This window comes from Rhinatrema bivittatum, chromosome 3, assembly GCF_901001135.1.
Source record: "Rhinatrema bivittatum chromosome 3, aRhiBiv1.1, whole genome shotgun sequence".
In the NCBI taxonomy this organism is placed as follows: Eukaryota; Metazoa; Chordata; class Amphibia; order Gymnophiona; family Rhinatrematidae; genus Rhinatrema; species Rhinatrema bivittatum.
In genome coordinates this window covers 53,434,732-53,449,772 of record NC_042617.1, presented here as the reverse complement: position 1 = coordinate 53,449,772, position 15,041 = coordinate 53,434,732, and the positions used below count along the sequence as shown (strand labels likewise).

General features: G+C 46.1%; 1 protein-coding gene across 5 annotated transcripts in view; it reads left to right on the top strand.

Moving 5' to 3' along the window:
* Positions 1-15,041, top strand: part of PPP2R5A (protein phosphatase 2 regulatory subunit B'alpha) — a 356,054-nt gene that overhangs the window by 331,600 nt on the left and 9,413 nt on the right. For all 5 annotated transcript variants that reach the window (XM_029593246.1, XM_029593245.1, XM_029593244.1 and 2 more), the window contains 3 exons: positions 5,016-5,135; positions 5,230-5,357; positions 12,374-12,475. In XM_029593246.1, coding sequence (XP_029449106.1) covers positions 5,016-5,135; positions 5,230-5,357; positions 12,374-12,475 — 350 coding nt within the window. The remainder of the gene's footprint in view (positions 1-5,015; positions 5,136-5,229; positions 5,358-12,373; positions 12,476-15,041) is intronic.

Below are 15,041 nucleotides of genomic sequence, written 5' to 3'. Positions count from 1 at the left end.
TGGATCTTCAAGACGCTTGCGCTCACATTCCAATATTCCCTCCTCACCGCAAATATCTACGCTTCATGGTTGGTCAACAACATTTCTAATACAGAGTTCTGCCATTCGGACTTGCCTCTGCTCCTAGAGTATTCACAAAATGTCTGGCAGTAATTGCAGGTCACTTGCACAAGGAAAGTGTCCATGTATTTCCACATTTAGACGACTGGCTCATCAGAAGTCAATCTCAACAAGGAGCTCTCACTTCTCTGTCGAACAATTTCTCTACTTCACTCCATGGGTTTTCTCATCAACTATCAAAAATCCCATCTCACTCTGTCTCACCTACTTCAATTCATAGGTGCAGACTTGAATACTATCCTATCAAAAGCCTTTCTACCCGAGGATCAGGCAAACATGCTTTCCATCTGGGCAAGCTCCATTTTCTCACAGAAACAAGCGACAGCTCATCAGTTTCTAACCTTACTAGGCCACATGGCCTCCATGGTTCATGTCACTCCTATGGCACGATTAGCCATGAGAGTAACTCAATGGACTCTAGGATCACAATGGATCCAAGTCATTCAACCACTACATTCTCCAATCCAAATCACCCACCAGCTACGTTCATCTCTACTATGGTGGGCGAACAAGGACAACTTGCGCAAGGGCCTACCCTTCCAGCAACCAGTCCCACAGATAACTTTAACTACAGATGCATCCACCTTGGGTTGGGGAGTTCACAAAGACAATCTCCAGACCCAGGGTACTTGGACAAAGCTCGAAGCAATTTTTGAAATAAATTTTCTGGAACTTCGAGCTATAAGTTATGCGCTGCATGTGTTCAAGGACTGCCTTTCACACAAGACTATTCTAATCCAAACGGACAACACAGTAGCCATGTGGTACATCAACAAACAGGGAGGTACGGGCTCGTATCTCCTTTGTCAAGAAGCTGCACAGATTTGGGACTGGGCCCTAACACACTCAATGTTTCTCCGGGCCACTTATCTGGCAGGCATTCAAAATGTGCTAGCAGATCGACTCAGTCGTTAATTCCAACCACACGAATGGTCCCTGGATCCCTCAGTAGCGACCAGGATCTTTCAGCGTTGGGGTCAACCAACAATAGACCTCTTTGCATCACACCTGAATCACAAAGTGGACAGATTCTGTTCCCTACACAAACAGAAAAACCAGCCAGCCAAGGACGCCTTTGCTCGCCCTTGGAACTCTAGTGAAGCTACAACAAGACAAGGGGTCCATGATACTCATAGCCCCGTATTGGCCTCGACAAGTATGGTTTCCCACACTTCTAGACCTCTGTCAGGGATCCAATTCATCTGGGAGTAGCTCCCACTCTCATAACTCAGGATCAGGGTCGGTTGCGCCATCCCAACCTTCAATCCCTATCCCTGACAGCATGGATGTTGAAAGCTTGATTGTACAACCACTCAATCTTTCAACTAATGTATCTCAAGTGCTTATAGCTTCACGTAAACCTTCCACACGAAAGAACTATTCCTCCAAATGGAAAAGGTTTACTTTGTGGTGCAGGCAAAAGAGTATAGATCCTTTCACCTGCCCCACTACTTCTCTACTAGACTACTTATACCATCTTTCAGAATCTGGTCTCCAGACTTCATCTGTAAGAGTACACTGAAGTGCAATCTCAGCTTACCATAACAAGATGGGAGATGCACCAATATTCATACAACCTCTTGTCAGTAGGTTTATGAGAGGTTTTAACTCAACTTAAACCACCAATTCGGCCACCTGTCACAGAATGGGACCTGAATTTGGTCTTAAGACTCATGTGTTCTCCTTTCGAACCCGTGAATTCCTGTGATCTCAAATTTCTCACATGGAAGACTATCTTCCTCATAGCCATTACATTGGCTAGAAGGGTTAGTGAGTTACAAGCACTTGTCACGTACTCACCCTACACAAAGTTCTTACAAGACAGAGTGGTTCTCCGTACACATCCAAAATTCCTTCCCAAAATAGTTACGGAATTCCACTTGAACCAATCCATAGTTTTACCCACATTCTTTCCAAGGCCTCATTCTCACCAAGGAGAACGGGCTTTACATACCTTGGACTGTAAACATGCGCTAGCATTTTACTTAGACCGCACTGCAGTCCACAGGAAATCCACTCAACTCTTTGTATCTTATGATCCAAACAAACCAGGAAAAGCAGTGGGTAAACATACTCTTTCCAACTGGTTAGCAGATTGCATACAGTTTTGCTATGAAAAAGCAGGCCTTCCTCTCCAAGGGCGAGTAAAGGCACATGCAGTAAGGGCAATGTCAACCTCAGTAGCACACTATCGTTCAGTGCCAATCCTTGACATATGTAAAGCAGCAACATGGAGTTCTCTTCACACATTTGCAGCTCATTACTGTTTGGACAAAGAAGGATGACAAGATTCAGCCTATGGACAATCTGTCTTAAAGAACTTGTTTCCAGTTTAATCCCAACTCCTTCTACAGCCAACCTGCTGTGATCTTCGGCTGCCTCATTTTCACCAACAGTACTTCACTATTGCTTCACTACAAAATGACTCAGCCTGTAGCTTGCTAATCACCCATATGTGAGGACTATCATCCTGCTTGTCCTGGAATAAAGCAAAATTGCTTACCTTGTAATAGGTGTTATCCCAGGACAGCAGGATGTAGTCCTCATGAAACCCACCTGCCACCCCGCGGAGTTGGGTCTCATACCTTTTATTATTTTATTTTTGCTAAAGCTTATTGCTACATACGAGACTGAAGAGAGACCCCTGTGGCAGAGAATATCATGGCATGCTGGGCATGCTCAGTGGGCTCAGAGTGTCAGTCAAAAGTTTCTAGAAACTTTGACAGAAAGTTTTCCCGCACTAGGGCTCCGTCAGTGACGTCAACCCATAGGTGAGGACTACATCCTGCTGTCCTGGGATAACACCTATTACAAGGTAAGCAATTTTGCTATTTCAAAATGCCTACAATCTTACTTAACCTCTCTGAAATCATTACTTGCACCTACACTGACAAACTGATGATGAACCTATCTATAGACCTCATTACCCCTATCTTTCCAACCCAACACATATAAATGTATCTGAAACTTCCTCTCTCAACCCCCCACCCCTTATATCCCATTAGCACCTTTTGCTAAAAGTGCTACCTAATCCCTGCTACCTCACCCCTGTATATCTCCCCTCCCCTGAGCGCCTTAGTCAACGTACATCTCTTTCACTAAAATGTATAATATAAGAACTCATCATGTGAATGTAATTGGCTATCTGTTATATTTGTCATAATGTATACTGTTGTGATTTTCACTTGGAACGACAGTATATAAAATGGCTAAATAAATAAAAATAAGAAAATATTATTTGATATGTCTGTTTTGAAATATTTTATTGGTGTTTGGAACATTTTTATGAGCTTTTAACTATTTGATGTTATTCTATTGGTTAATTCTGTTTAATTATTCTTTTTGGTATGGTTGCTGCTTTGATCCTCTCACACTGGCCTCTACAGTACAGTGCGCTCCGATGGAGCACACTGTTAGCCTGCTCTGGGACACGCGTTTTCCTTTACCCCTTATTCAGTAAGGGGAGGAAAACGCGCGTCCAACCCGCAGCACCTAATAGCGCCCTCAACATGCAAATGCATGTTGATGGCCCTATTAGTTATGCGCGCGGGATACAGAAATTAGCGCCGACCTTTGGGTCGGCGCTAATTTCTTCCAGCGCCAGGAAAGTGGCGATATTAAGTCGGAGGTCCCGAAAAGTAAAAAAAGAAAAAATTTTGAATTCGGCCCGCGGCTGTCGGGCCGAAAATCGGACGCTCAATTTTGCCGGCATCCGGTTTCCGAGCTCGTGGCTGTCAGCTGGCTCGAGAACCGACACCAGCAAAATTGAGCGTCAGCTGTCAAACCCGCTGACAGCCGCCGCTCCTGTCAAAAAGGAGGCGCTAGGGACACGCTAGGGTCCCTAGCGCCTCCTTTTACCCGGATCTACCACGTCACCTAATTTAAATAGAGAATCGCATGCACCGGCGAAGGGCCGGTGCGTGCGCCGGGAGAGCGGGCATTCGCCCGCTCTCCCGCGGACTTTACTGTATCGGCCCGACAGTGAGGTATATTTGACACTGTAACACCTCCCCCCCCCCGTAGAGTTCTTAGGGGGATTGTCGTATTCCCCCCCACCCACACACACTCATTCACAGGGACCCTGGCCCTTGGCTCTGATTAGCGCCAGTAATGTTGTCCTCTTCAAAAAAAAAAAAAAAAAAAAAAGTTTGTTCAGGCCTGTCCTACAGGAGAAATGGGGGATGTGATGCAGACTTTTAAATACCTGAAAGGTATTAATAATCCACAAGAATCAAACCTTTTCATGATAGGGAATACACTCAGGAACAATGTTAGGAAATATTTTTTCACAGAAAAGATGGTGGATGCCTGGAATACCCAGTCGGAAGAGGTAGTAAAGACAAGAATAGCACTGGAATTGAAAAAGGTGTGGGATAAACAGAGGGTCCATAGAGTCTGGAGGATGGAAATGAAGAGCCAAGGTGTTAGCTATGATAACTTCTTGTGTAACATTTCTGCATGGGGTAACCCTGCACGAAGTAACAGTTGCAACCTTAAACAGCTTGCTAGGCATACTGAAATGACCATTTTGGTCTCTTTATCTGCCATCATTTACTATGTTTATGCTTTCAGCTCTTGCAGTGCCCCAGGACATTACAAGAGCAAAAATAGTTTTTGGTACACAGAGATGTTCTGTTTTTAAAAAAAAAAAAAACAGCAAAACAAGATTCTTTCCCAGTAGATACACTCCCACTGCAATCACTATCCATGTGTGATTAACCATAGCATAATATACTCAGTCCCACTTTTAGCACTGCCAGATATCATCTACAATTACATTTAGATTTTAGGTGAGAATAAATCATTTTTACCTTTGTTTCCCATTTATGTTGCAAAAATCTATTTATTTTATATAAATACATAAAAATAAATGTATAAAATCTTTTTGCACACAGGTAATGTTTTTAGGTGAAGTTGAAGAAATCTTGGATGTAATAGAGCCAACACAATTTAAAAAAATTCAGGAACCTCTCTTTAAGCAAATATCTAAATGTGTCTCAAGTTCTCATTTTCAGGTAAGGTTACTTTTTAAATAAATTCAAAATAGACTATGCATTGTTAACTTTATAAATAGATTGTAACATAACTGACACATGACATATATTTCAGGTTGCAGAAAGGGCCTTGTACTTCTGGAACAATGAATATATTCTTAGCTTAATTGAGGAAAACATTGACGGAATTTTACCAATTATGTTTGCTAGTTTGTATAAAATCTCCAAAGAACACTGGAACCCGTAAGTATGTTCTAGTTTTAAAGTATTTTAACACAAAACTGTATTACTGTTTTTGGTTTTCAGAATAATTAAAATTGAATAAGTCTTAGTACTCATAAAAATGAGAATTTCTTAGCACTGCTAAGTGTGTTCTGGGTCTATCTGTTTTCCTTCTTCGGGCTGCAAATGCACTCTAGACGTGCAGCTCCAGTTCAGAGGTGGGCCTGACCCGAATGGACAGAGCCCAACCCATAACCGAAGCGCCGCCCTCCCACCGTGGAGGGCGTCCCGGCAAGGGGGGGGGGGAGGAGGGGTGCGCGCCAGCGGCAGCACCGGCACGTGAGCGGGCCACCACCCGCCACCTGTGCGCGCAAGAGCGTGATGATGCAGGGGTTAGGCCATGCCCCGGTGCCGGCGCACAGTAGGAGCGTCGGAGACCCGGACCGATGACGTCATCGGCCCTTTAAAGGGGCCGCGACAGAGGCTGGAACCCTCCTTTTTCTCCCCGAGCGGGCACAAAAGGTTAGTGGCTGGTGCTCGGGAGAGGTTGCGGCCTCGGACGCCTCGATCACGGCGGGGTGCGCTCGGGAGAGGTTGCGGCCTCTCGGGCTGCTCGATCTCGGCGGGGTGCGCCAGCCGTCGGGACGGCAGGAGAGAGGCTCGCGGCTCCAGCCTCGCCTGCCTGACGGGGAGCGGGTGAGGTCGCCGGGCTGGGCCCTTGGCCCCTTTTCCATGGCCGGCAGTTTTCCCGGCATATCCCGGCCGGGTAGGCATCGGGGGCTGCTGCGGAGGCAGCGCATGCTCTGTTGACCTGTGGGGGCCGCGGTGCGGCCTCCAGCAGAGCGGGTCGCGGGCCGCTCCGGACGGGGACGGCAGCGGGATGCAATGGCGCATCAGGGGGGGTTCCCGGCGGATCGACCAGAGGGAGCAGAGGAGAGTTTACAATTGCAAAAAAAAAAAGGGGGGGGGGAAGAAAAGGGGGAGACGGATGGGACAGCCCAGAAGTTGTAGGGGGCCCCCACGTGTAGGGAACGACACCGGTCGGGGTGGGGGTTTCCACAGGGACACTGCAGCGGTCACATTAAGGGAGGGGGGTCCTGAGCACTCTGGTCCATGAGTGCAGGAGCCGCCAGACCCGAGGGGAGGAATAATAAAAAAAAAAAAAAAAAATCAAAATAAATGAATATGGATAAGATAAAATAGAAGACAGATGACCCAGTGCAGGTCTTTGTCGTCCCCCCTGAGGGACCCAGCAAAGGGGGGGGGGGGGGGTTGATCCCATGTGCGACAGATTGGGGCAAGAAATAAAAAGGGAGGCAAGCCAGCCCGATCAGCAAAACGGATGGGAAGGACAATGGTACTGCTGCTGGGGGTGGGGCAAAAAGGGACCCGGGAGATGGGTCCCAGGCGAGAGAAGGATGGCATGTTTTTTGCAAGATACCCCAAAAAATCAGTGAGGATTATAAAAAAAAAAAAAGTGGAGGGCGAGGGGAGCATAAAATACAGGTATCGTGGGACCATTGGGCCGACCCAATATTGCCATGTTATTATGAGGGTGACCAGGATGGGAGGTAGGGACAGGGGAGGGGATGGACCAAGGGAGAGGAGGTGTCTCAGGTGAAAGAAGTTGGGTGGGGCCATCCGAGTGGCCACATCCGACAGGAGTTCCACCCCACCCACCCGAGGAGAGGGTAGGCACTGAGGCTGTTGGGTCTCAGTAGAATCCAGAGTAGAATCCAGGAGATTGTATGATGCAGTCGAACTCACACCATTCGAGTAAGCTGATGTGTGTGTGTGGATGTGTGTATATTTTTATTTTACTTTACCTCTATTAGATTGCAACAACAGAGGACCAGACTTGAGTGTTAATGTATCTTACAGCTGATATACTTAAAGTAGACATGACTTATCATCCACTGTATAAAGTAGACATGACTTATCATCCACTGTATACTATTTAATATGAAACTGTTACAGTATTTGATGGCACCTGTTTAATATAACTCAACTCATTTAAGTTTTAAATTATGTGCCTTATTGTGAACCGAACTCAACTCATTTAAGTTTTAAATTATGTGCCTTATTGTGAACCGTTGTGATGGCAACTAGCTTGACGACTGTGTAGAAAAGATTTTAAATAAATAATTAGACCGAGGGCCATGATTTTAAAACCTACTTAGAAAAGGAGGTTGAAATTGGGTATGAGTCAAGTTTTGAATGTGGGGACAGCACTGGAATGTGGAGCCTGCAGGGGAGGGCACAGGGATGTTCCAGCAATGGCACTCCACGGTAGGCAAGCCGGGGGGCCTCCACGGTGGCTCGCACAAACCAAACAGCCAAGAGGAGGAGAAGGAGGGGAGTGGACCCCCAGTCTGGTGGAAACCGGCATCCCACTTGGGGGCCGGGGGACGGGAACAGCCCTCGTATGACGGACAAAAGAGATTAGGATCTTTCAGCTTGGAGAGGAGATAGCGAAAAGAGGGGATATGATAGAGGTGTTTAAAATAATGAGAGGTTCAGAACGGGAGGATGTGAATCGGTGGTTTACTCCTTTGGATGGCAGAGAGACTGGGTGGCACCCCAGGAGGTTGCCACGGGCCACATTTGGAGCAGATTGGAGAGGGTTCTTCTCACTCACCGCAGGATCATACTCGGGATTGCGGCTTTTGTCACCAGAGGATGTAGCGGGCGCAGCTGCTGTAACTGTGTTTAAAGGCGGATTGAATGAGTTCTTGGAGGAGAAGTCCTTTACCGGATTTTGATGAAGTTGACTGGTAAATAGCCACTGCTATTGCTGGCAACAGTAATGGGATAAGTGCCTCGAGGAGAGGTCCATTACCTGCTCTTGAGTTGACTTGGAAGATGGCCACTGCTGTGGCTGGCAGCGGTAGAATTGAGTAGACATGGTTTTGGGGGCTTGCCGGGTTCTTGTGGCCTGGATGGGCCCCTGTCGGATACAGGATGCTGGGCTGAGGAACCCCTTGGTCTGACCCAGTAGGGCAATTTTTCTATGTGCTTATGTCATTGGAGCTGAGGTCCCGGAATGCAGAAGAATAAGCGCTGTGCGGCCGACATATTAAATTTGTAGTGGAGGGTAAAGGAGGAACCAGTTGCTGGGTCATGCACCGAAGGCGCTTTAGCCAGTGAACTCACCGTTCTTGGGTAGGTTGGAAATTACGACAACCGCCCATAGTCGGGTATAGCTGCCCTGGCACCAGTAGTGAGGCAAACCAGTTGGCCTAAGGGCGGTATCACACAAAACAGAACAGGATGTCATCAGGGTACACCACTATACACCGATACAGCAGGTACTGCAGGATATCGGTCATAACATGTTCATAACAATGCTGCTGCATTGTTTAATCCAAAAGGCATAACGAGATATTTGATAAGTCCCATCACAGGCGTTAAGGCTGTTTTTAAGGCCCATCGCGGGCGTTAAGGCTGTTTTGTTTTTTTTTTTTCCACTTGTCGCCAGAGCGGATATGCTTCAAGATCTATTTTAGAGAATATCTTGGCCCCCTGAAGTCTGTCAAAACTATTCTGAAATTAAAGGATAGGGATACAATCCTGGATAGTAAGCTTATTCATACCCCTGTAGTTGTTGCAGGACAAAAAGGTATGGTCCTTTTCCAGTATAAAAAAAAAAAAAAAAAACCTGAGCCAGCCAGGGATTGGGAGGGTCCGGATCATCCCTTATGAAGGTTCGCGGGTCTTTAGGCTGACTTAGCCTTACTCACTGCTGCTAAGAGATAATAAACCTTCCTGGGGGAGGCGCTGATTTAGGTTTCAAGTTGGTAGCGCAGTCGAAAAACAGGCAAGGAAGAAGCACATATGATGCCTGTTTCGAGATTGAATTCGAAAACATATATCGAGGAGGGAGGCCCAATAACATGTTATAATAGGCATACAGCGTACTGCAACAACTTCCAAAAGGCAGCTACCGGACAGCCAGATCCCCATCGGATAGTTCCAGGGGGGCCCAGGGTTGGGTAGCCAGGGTAATCTGAGCATCACAGGGCGCAAGGCCTTTCCAATATAAGAAAACGTAGGGTCTTGGAGAGAAGCGCCCCATTTCATAGGCCTATTTGCAGTTCGGTCGACGAGACCCCCCGGGAAGGGGTTCGTTGTGTAATGACATGGCCCCAGGGCATAGCAAGCCGGGAAGGGGTTCGTTGTGTAATGACATGGCCCTGGGGCATAGCAGGAATATGTAGATGTAACACCAATCGTTTTAAGATAAAATTGGGAGTCCACAAAGACCAGGGTTTCTAAATACAGGCTTCTGAGGATCAGCGAGTTAGACAAAGATTACGAGGATGGGGGTGTGGTTTGACCAGGAAGAGTCTTGCGAATCCTCGGTCTGCAGGTTCCCCAGACTGGACAAGGCCGACGGTGTGGACGGGATGGCCTTTGTATATGCATAACCACAGGCACCGGCAAATACGACTCGCCTATGAAGTTACATGCTACGACCTAATGGCATAAGCTTGTCTTCCCCGGAAGGAGAAGGTAGGCTGAAGGTTGGCCGAGAGCAGTATGAATGGGTTTAGGACAATTATCTGGACATGCTTACAAGGACTCCTGGCCTCCTGAGTCCGGTATCGAATGCGGCAGTCAGCCCTTCCAGCCAATTCTATGAGAGACTCAAGGGTATCAGGCAAATCACGAGCCAACATTTCGACCTTCAATCGAGGGTCAAGGCCCTCCAAGAAGATAGCAGGTAGACATCCTAAGTCCCAAAGTCTTAAATTCAATCACAGAATATGGTATTAATGGTTTGTTACCTTGATGAAGATGTAACAGGGTAGATCCAGCAATGGCTCGACGACCGGATTCATCAAATACGGATTTGAAGGTTGTCTGAGGGGAAAAAGAGCCGAGTCCACAAAGTTAGCAATACGAGTGCTCGTTCAGTTGAGCAGGTAATGTATAAAAGCGGCAGCCAGATTTTCAGTAGACTTTTGTGTAGCCCGGTCATTCGATGGAAAAAGAGTAGGGTCCATGGAGTTAGCAATCTGTTGTGTTGAGACATAGTCGTGGACCACTATTGCCCTAGAGGTGACAATTACTCCCAGGGGGAGGGGCCACGAGGGGAACCTCAGCGGTGGGCTAGACCCAGTAGTAAATGGTCACAGGGGAAGACGCTTTATGGTACAACAAGGGTCTACCCGAGGAGCAGGCAAGCCGTTAACTTGTGATACCTCTACAAGAATCGGACTACAGACGCAGAATGCTTTCCCACTGACTCCAGCAAGACTGAAGGAGACAGATCCGACGAGCGGGGACGGATCTGTCTCCTCCTCCTTTTTCTCTCGAGGAGAGAAAAAGCAGTGGGAGAGAGTTACCCACAGAGTTGGTGACGGTAGGCAAGGGGATAACTTACACAGTAGAAGGCAGGCCGGGGAGAGGGACCTGAGGACCGTGGAGCAAGATACCCAAGAAAGTAAGTAGGCCCTCGAGGGGCGAGTACAGTGGAGAAAGCTGACAAGACACACGTGGAGCGGGTGTCCTGCTTGGGTAAAGTTAGACAAAGCTCGGAGGGTTGATTGAATGTGTACCCAGAGCACGCTGGAATCATCTAAGTACTCCTAAGGCACGAGGAGGTCTTAGAAGTGGGTGGCTTAGAAGAGGTCAGAATTAGCTGGCAGATAGCAGAGGCTAAGTATCCTGAGTTAGTGGCAGCATCGGATGGGGCCACCCAAGAAGTTCCTGCCACGATGTGACGCAGGCGCAGCCTTAGTGACTATAGCCAATAAAAGGCCTAATTTTCCTGCAGATGCAACATGCAAAGGGTTTAGACTGGTCATGGGGTCAGCATATATGCGGAGGTACGATAGGGAGAGCACATGGATGACCCTTCGGGCTACACGTTGGTGGTGGTCTCGAAGCATAGCGTGCGTACAACACAGTTATTACAACGGAGATGGCGCCTGAGAGGCCGGAGGGTTGCCACACAGGTAATAATAATAATGATACAGCTGGGGTGGGGTGGGGGGGGTAAGGACCCGCGACCCCATGGCTCTCACTTATGATGGGCGCGACCTAGGTGGGTCGTCAAATTGAGGCGAGAGCCTGCCATGTGTCAAGAACAGTCACGGCCCCTACTACAGCGACCAAGGGTTCAACGGTTGCTAGAGGGAGGTAGTAATAAAGCACTTGTAAGCTCTTGGATGACCAAGCCATATTTAACATGCTACACAGGAGGCCACTGGGGCATAGTAAGACATGAAAAGGCACAGGCCGCAGCATACTTATGAAGTGGGGGACACGAGGCAAGGGTACACCCTACCTCGTGTTTTGGTGGTTACCCGGGCCGGTTGGGCATATTGAGAGTGGTGCCGGTGACATCACAGGACGGCGTGGTAGCCGATCAGCGCCTTGGGCGGTGCAAAAAGGTGGGGGCGCGGAATGCGCTGATGATTGGGGCCCCTTGCTGGCGGACAAGGCGGGGGCCCAGGGAGGAAGACTGCCTTGCTTGGTCCCTACGGCGGGCAGCGGTGGAGATATCATACCGGCTCGGGTACCCAGGGAAGTTTTTCTGGATGTATTCAATAAAAGCTGCGGCCTTATTATACCAACAACAGTCCCCTGTGTCGTTCATGTGTATAAAGTGAATGCTTATGTGTCTAAGGAGAGTAAGAAGCCAGAAGGAAGGGACGACGGACACGTGGGTAAAAGTGGCGGCTGCAAGAATTATGAACATCTACTGAGCATTGTGTAACTTGGGCCATATTGTATATTTTAGTTATGTGAACCCTGATTCACAAAATATAATATTAAAACCATAAGTTCCTATTGGGAGCTAGAACTGGAATAACATTTTTCCAAAAGTGAAAATTTAACTGCGTTACTCTACTGTGTTTCCTCTTCCATTTACTCTAGTAAACAGCATGATTGTCACTTACCTATGCACTAAGGCTGAATTATGTTGTGGTTAGCAAGACCATCACTTTAACAATTAGAACATTCTCCAGTAATCGGAACAGTTGTTAACCCATCATACATAATTTAAGAATTATTTCTCCTTGTTCTAGGACTATCGTTGCACTTGTGTACAATGTACTGAAAACGTTAATGGAAATGAATGGAAAGCTCTTTGATGATCTTACAAGTTCGTACAAAGCGGATCGACAGCGGTATGCAGGATCTCCCCCTCTTTTTTTTTTTTTTTTCAAATATGCATTATAACACTGTATGTTCAAATTGATTCTGTCTCTTAAAGAAATAAATAAAACCAATTATGTTTTAGTCTAATTTGCAAATGTGACTTCTAGCTAGGACACCATCAGTAATTAGCACTGCAATATTTCTAGTGGAAAGAACAGTGTGCAAATATTTAACACTTGAATGGTTCTTCAAAATCTGCTAAACGATGTCTCAATCTGCTTTACAGATTTATAAAGAGATTCTTTGATAAATGGTTAACTCTATTTATAAAATATGAAAGGTCCTTGTTAAAGAAATTCTTATGTAGATTATATTTATATGTACCTTTATTGTCAAAGTTGCAACACAACAAGGTATTTTGACCTTGTTTGTTGCAATTTTAACAGCTAGCATTCTTCTGTTCTGTAGTAATAACCAATAATTGTTCCAGGTTCAAATGATTATGCATGTTTCAATATATTCAGTTTAATACTGCATGCTTCATTAATATACTGAATGTTTAATATTATAAAAATTAATCCATAAAATTGTATACTTTTAGAATAAACTTCATTGGTCCTCCCTCACACCTCAAATATTATCAAAATTATTTTTGTTCATAGAGATTCAAACTATTTTAGATTTGCAGCTGTTAGTATAGTGATACTGATAGAATAAAATAAGTCTGCATTATATTTGTTGACTTTTTAAGATTGCAAAGTTGAAATGCCTGTTTAAGAACAAACTTAAATGATATAAGAGGACATTAATGAATATCGAAAGATATTAAAACAGTAAGTAGGTTAGATGGCTATAGGTGATCCAGATATTTCAAGTTCTGATGAATTCAAAACCTTCCTTCGTTTATAAATTATGTGATAAGGCCCCTGGGGAGAGACCTGGTTTCAATTTCTGGCTCAGTTTTTCCACTCCCCACAATAGTCAGGGCTGGTCATACTTCAAAGGCAGTAGTTGCAAACCCTGGGGAGGGGAGAGGGAGCCATAACCAATGTGCAATGGCAATACTTAGTGGCTGGATTTCAGCCCCTGACTTCAGGATTCCAGAAGGAACCCTGGTGTATGACCTCAGATTGAAGACTATCACTTAAATGACTGGATGAAAGTAAATTGGCAAGGAATATAGAAATATCAGAAAAAATCCCTAGGTGGAAATAAAGGCTGATGGAGCAGATCCCAGCTTCTGGTTCTGACTAAGCTTGAAGCCCAAAGAACAGGGAGGAAACTTCCAGGTCAAAATAATGTGATGAAATTCTGAACCTGACTGAACATTTGCTAACAAATTATGCTTTTTGAATGAATATTGTAGTAGGTTGTAATAACTAGGGCATCTGGGATGCACATCATCCAGACACTAGTGAACATCCCTTAGGCAGTTAATCGAATGGAATAAATAATGGCAGCAGCTTTAGTCAAAGAAACCCTAACAGGGGAGTCTAACCTGCATACCCCAATCCTTGCGTAAACATACATAATCCCAAAATAAATTGAGGGGGTAGAGAGGGGAGAATGGGTCTGTTTCAAGCAAGTAGGATCAGGACTCCTTCCATCAAGGGAGTGGGTCTGGGCCTTCCAGTAGCCCACCCCATGCAAGTGGAACTGGGCCTGCAACATTGCCAAATTGTGATTCACCAGCCTGACTTTGACCAATGATCAAAGGCCTGGGGGAGAGGGGGTAGATGAGACAGGAAAAGGATGATAAGAACAAGCAACCATTGGCCCAGCCCCATTTTTCTTCTTCCCAGAGTTAGTCTGACTGACTGCTAAGATGAGCACTCACTCTCCTTCCCATTGTTAGGATGTAGTCAGGGTAAGATAGTATAAACTGTATTAGATAATGTTAGTCATTCTGTTGAGAGCCTTGATGCTGATAACACTATCTACTATACGCATGCCCATCCCCGCTCCCCCCCCCCCCCCCACCACCAATATTAAACTTGGGTATCCCCACCCAACTGCAAAAGGAATAACTAAATAATACAGGGTAGAGAGAGAACCTGCAATAGAAATAGCATATACAGAGTTGAGTAAGTGAATAAAAGTGTGATCTAACTAATACAGCTCATACTGTTTAAGCCACCCTGATTACATCATAAAAATGGGAAGGAGAGTGAGTGCTCAACTTAGCAGTCAGTCAGACCATCTCTGGAAAGAAGAAAAAAAGAGGCTCTTCCTCCTGTCCCTTCCACCCCCTCTACCTCAGGCCTTTGACCAATGGTTCACAGCATCCTCCCCCCCCCCCCCCCCCCCCCAAGAAACTCTCATAGGCAGCTGGGAAATGCAAGAGATGCCTGGCTCAACATACCTCCCAAAACAAGAAGCAGCCTACATAGCCACCATGTTGGCCTCAGTTTCAGCCATACAGGATGATGACATGATGCACCACACCATGTTCCCCTCTGAGATGGAGCTTCGTGAAACCAAGGATCTCTGTCAAGGCAATAAGCTAACCAATTAATTTTGGATCACTGTTTGTGGAGCTTCGATTGCCGTGTACCAGATATCCATCACCAAAAGGCCAGATCTACAATATCTGTC